The sequence below is a fragment of the Protomyctophum parallelum genome (genome assembly GCF_964188405.1).
Source record: "Protomyctophum parallelum genome assembly, chromosome: 6".
Classification (NCBI taxonomy): Eukaryota; Metazoa; Chordata; class Actinopteri; order Myctophiformes; family Myctophidae; genus Protomyctophum; species Protomyctophum parallelum.
Genome location: NC_139701.1, coordinates 50,624,053 through 50,627,580, shown reverse-complemented (window position 1 = coordinate 50,627,580; position 3,528 = coordinate 50,624,053). Strand labels below are relative to the sequence as shown.

The 3,528-nt window shown below is 42.3% G+C and overlaps 1 protein-coding gene across 1 annotated transcript in view; it reads right to left on the bottom strand.

The window, feature by feature from the left end:
- Positions 1-254: 254 nt before the first annotated feature.
- The window catches only part of LOC310860075 (receptor-type tyrosine-protein phosphatase F-like), a gene marked incomplete at its 5' end in the record, with an annotated part of 64,532 nt that continues 61,258 nt past the window's right edge, over positions 255-3,528 (bottom strand). The window contains 3 exons of the mRNA XM_083766838.1: positions 255-453; positions 865-1,511; positions 3,396-3,528. The exon at positions 3,396-3,528 is cut by the window's right edge and continues 3 nt beyond it. Coding sequence (XP_083622964.1) covers positions 1,443-1,511; positions 3,396-3,528 — 202 coding nt within the window. The 3' untranslated portion in view covers positions 255-453; positions 865-1,442. The remainder of the gene's footprint in view (positions 454-864; positions 1,512-3,395) is intronic.

The window sequence follows — 3,528 nt, the reverse complement described above, 5'->3', positions numbered from 1 at the left end:
GCCAGAGCTGAAATCGACTGAAATAAATGCTTAAACATGTAGCTAGGTGTAATGTTAGTGTCCGCAGAAGTGAATGAACCTTTAAGGCCTGTTTTCTCAGCTTGTTGTTTCTCTGCAATACCTTACACTTTATATACTGCCATATATTTCCAAAACTGGTGGATCAAACTGAACAACCAAATATGCCAATCTGAAGCTATGATTCCCTGATTTCATATCACATGAACAAACGGGGGGGGGGGGGGGGGGGGGGGGAATCCAATGACTTACTGTTTGTAAAGGTGAGTCACATCAAATTTAAAATAGGCTATTCTTTTGCTCTCATGTGAACATGGTGGATTTAGCTGCAAGCTCTTTTCCAGCCGTAGTTCTCGCACGCAAAAACACTACCTACAAAAATAATAGCAAGTAGCTAACTAAAAGCCTGACTACCTATACTAGAAAGTCTACCACCTTAAATAGAAACACAATAGAGCATCGCAGTCCCTCCCCCTTTCAGAACGACGAGTGGCCCATGGAAATGAAATGCGTAATTAAGTATTTATTTAAAGACGGTTACGCCGCGGACAAAGCCAACTCGGATCGTGACAAATCATGACAATGAACACAATGTTTTGGGCCGATCAAATAATTTATAAGAAGAAAAACAAAACAAATAGTGTTGTCTCCTACCTTCTTCTTTCTAATGATTGGATCGGCCCAAAATATTGTGTTCATTGTCATGATTTGTCACGATTCGAGTTGGCTTTGTCCGCGGCGTAACCGTCTTTAAATAAATACTTAAAGAAAATCCTATGGGAGAAATGCATTGCATTTCATTTCCTGGGCCACTCGTCGTTCTGAAAGGGGGAGGGACTGCGACACTCTATATCTAAGGCATAGTTTAAAAATAACGGATCGTTAATCATGTCTGGGACATTGTTTTGGTTGTGTTTTAAAGGTAAACAGGGTGTTATTTTCCGTTGGACTGAGTGGAAACACACTTACTAACCAGAACATTTTAAATACAAATAAGAAATATGGTTGTAGGTCGTTAACCAAATCTACTGTTTGCTTCTGGGAAAAGGGCATTGAACCGATATGTTACAAAAACCTTGTTTCGGTCAGTAGCAAGTACTGTAGCAAGTATATCCTTTAGTTTTATAGAAGACCAAGTGTTAAACACGGACAAGAAACATGGTCTTTTATAGAAGACCATGTGTAAACATTGTAAACCTGGTCACTGGGGAAACAGTGCATAGTCCCTTGGCATAGCATTAGAGAGAACTCGCTAATGCTATGGAACAGAGCTAGCTCCCTCCATCAGTCTTGGGACGTGAACTTGGCATGGTGGTTTATGGCTGAGACTCTGGTCCGTGGCCTGGCTTGGCTTCTTTCTGGGACTTGGCGTGGTGGATTATGGCTGAGACTCTGGTCTTTAAGCTGGCTTCTACTGGGATGGGTTATGTTGCATAGTGGTCAAAGCTTCCCAGGTACTCCAGTGCTGCCCTGTAGCATAGCTGGTACTGGTCCTGGAAAAAGAAAAGAGAGAGTTTAAAGATGGAGTGCCGTGATTTCCCACTCTAAAACATCCAAAAAGTGTACAGAATTTGTTAAAATGTCGTTTTAATGTGGACACGCCCACCAGTTCATGAACAAGTTGACTGCCACCTGGTGGACGCAGAGCCAACCGCAGACGGCCGAGCCGGTTGTAATGTGACACACGCTGGATTCACATCCTGTTTGGACGGCCATCGTAGATGCTAAATAAATTGCTTCAATGCTAGCGAGCTGAAAGGAAGCCATCATTGCTCTAGAAAGCGGCAATGTTCCAATCGGGATCACCGGATAATCAGCAAAGACCTCCGAACACTGCACGTTTTGTCCAAACCATTCAGCTTTTTAGTCCGCCTGTATACAAGAAGTGAACGGCACTGCGGATGCGCAAACCGGTCTAGGATCACTAAAGAAAGAAAGGCCAAGCCAAAAAAGGAAAAAATATATATCAGCGATCCGGTTTGATATCAATACAAAAGCTTATCTGGCATAGCGGTTGCCGGTTAGATTCTAATTGGCGGAACGTTCCGGCACGAGCAGTTAATTGGTTAAGTATGGCTGGTTTGCCTGGTGGCTGGTGATGGGTGGTGATCCACCTGAACTGAAGCCACACCCACAGCTGTTGTTGTATGATAAAGGGGGAGGGGGTAGGAAAGGGGATGATATTGTGACGTCACTATATCACTGTTTTTTCATTGTAAATACATTGCACATAACAACCACACCAAGTGGTCTACTGAAGTACTGTCACCTCATAAACACATGAAAAACTGGGAAAAATAAAAAAAATTGTGAAAGCAAGTGTTTATAGCCTAATTATAAATAACAGGTCACCAGCCCAGTCTATGAACTTTAATGTTTATTTAGGGTACTTAAGATGTATTTTTTTTGCCAGCCAAGTCTATAGACTTTAATGTTTGTTTTGGGCAGTAAATGACAACGTAAGACGCCATCTGGCTGATATAAATACACTGCCCTCGCTGCGCACCTCACTTATCACAAGTGTGATTTTCTTATGTTAGTACAAATACCAGTGGCGACTGGTGTATTTTCACCCAAAAAGTAAGCCAAAATGTGCACACACACTACTTTATTTTGATACATTAAATTGCTTTTCGATTTAGGCCATGGCCTAGTAGTAATGCATTTGTGCAATTGCCTTTTGATAATAATGACAAGCTGCTGTATAGAGGGTACATCTATAACAAAAAACATTGCATGGATGCACCTGGGACGTATCCTCAGTGATGTATCCCAATGTCATCAGGGTTTCGGGTCTCTCGAACATCATACCCCTCACACGATCAGTCCCATTAGGGAAAGACCAAGGCCACACAATCCGTTGGAACTACTCCAGAACTACTCTGCCAGGGCTGGGAGGTGACATCATCATCATCGACTTTCTGGCCTTGACAGCCCATACATTCTAATCTAAAAGTAGTGTTGCTTAATCGCTAAGCGTGTTGGAACTTTGGACTCACGAAACAAATATGTCACTATCTAGACTAGACTATGGTCTAAATAATGTTAGTTCTACTAAATTATTTTGGGTCCCTATACCTTTTGTTTCCTACATTTTGTTTTTCATTATTATTTCAGTTTGAGTCAGTAATTTCATGAAGAAATCAAAGACAAATCAAAGCAATTCCATGAATTAAAATGCTTAAGAAGTAGTGAAAATAGCGACAAGCTCAGAACGTGGCGCAAAGCGCTGCGTTGTGAGCTTGTAGATTGGTTATTTTCACTTGGTTTTGGGTGCCTAGAGAAACATCATAGTTTTCTTTTGGGTCACTGCGTATAACTAGAGCATTGATTTCTCGTGACACGTGAGATGGTGCTGCATGATGATGGTACAGTACCTCTGTCTGCACCATGGCAGGTCTCTGGGTTCGCAGCATTTTGACGGTCTGGAAGAGATCCACCACGCCCTCGTAGCGCATCCTCTCCAACACGATGCTCAATGTGATGAACACACCCGTCCTCCCCACACCA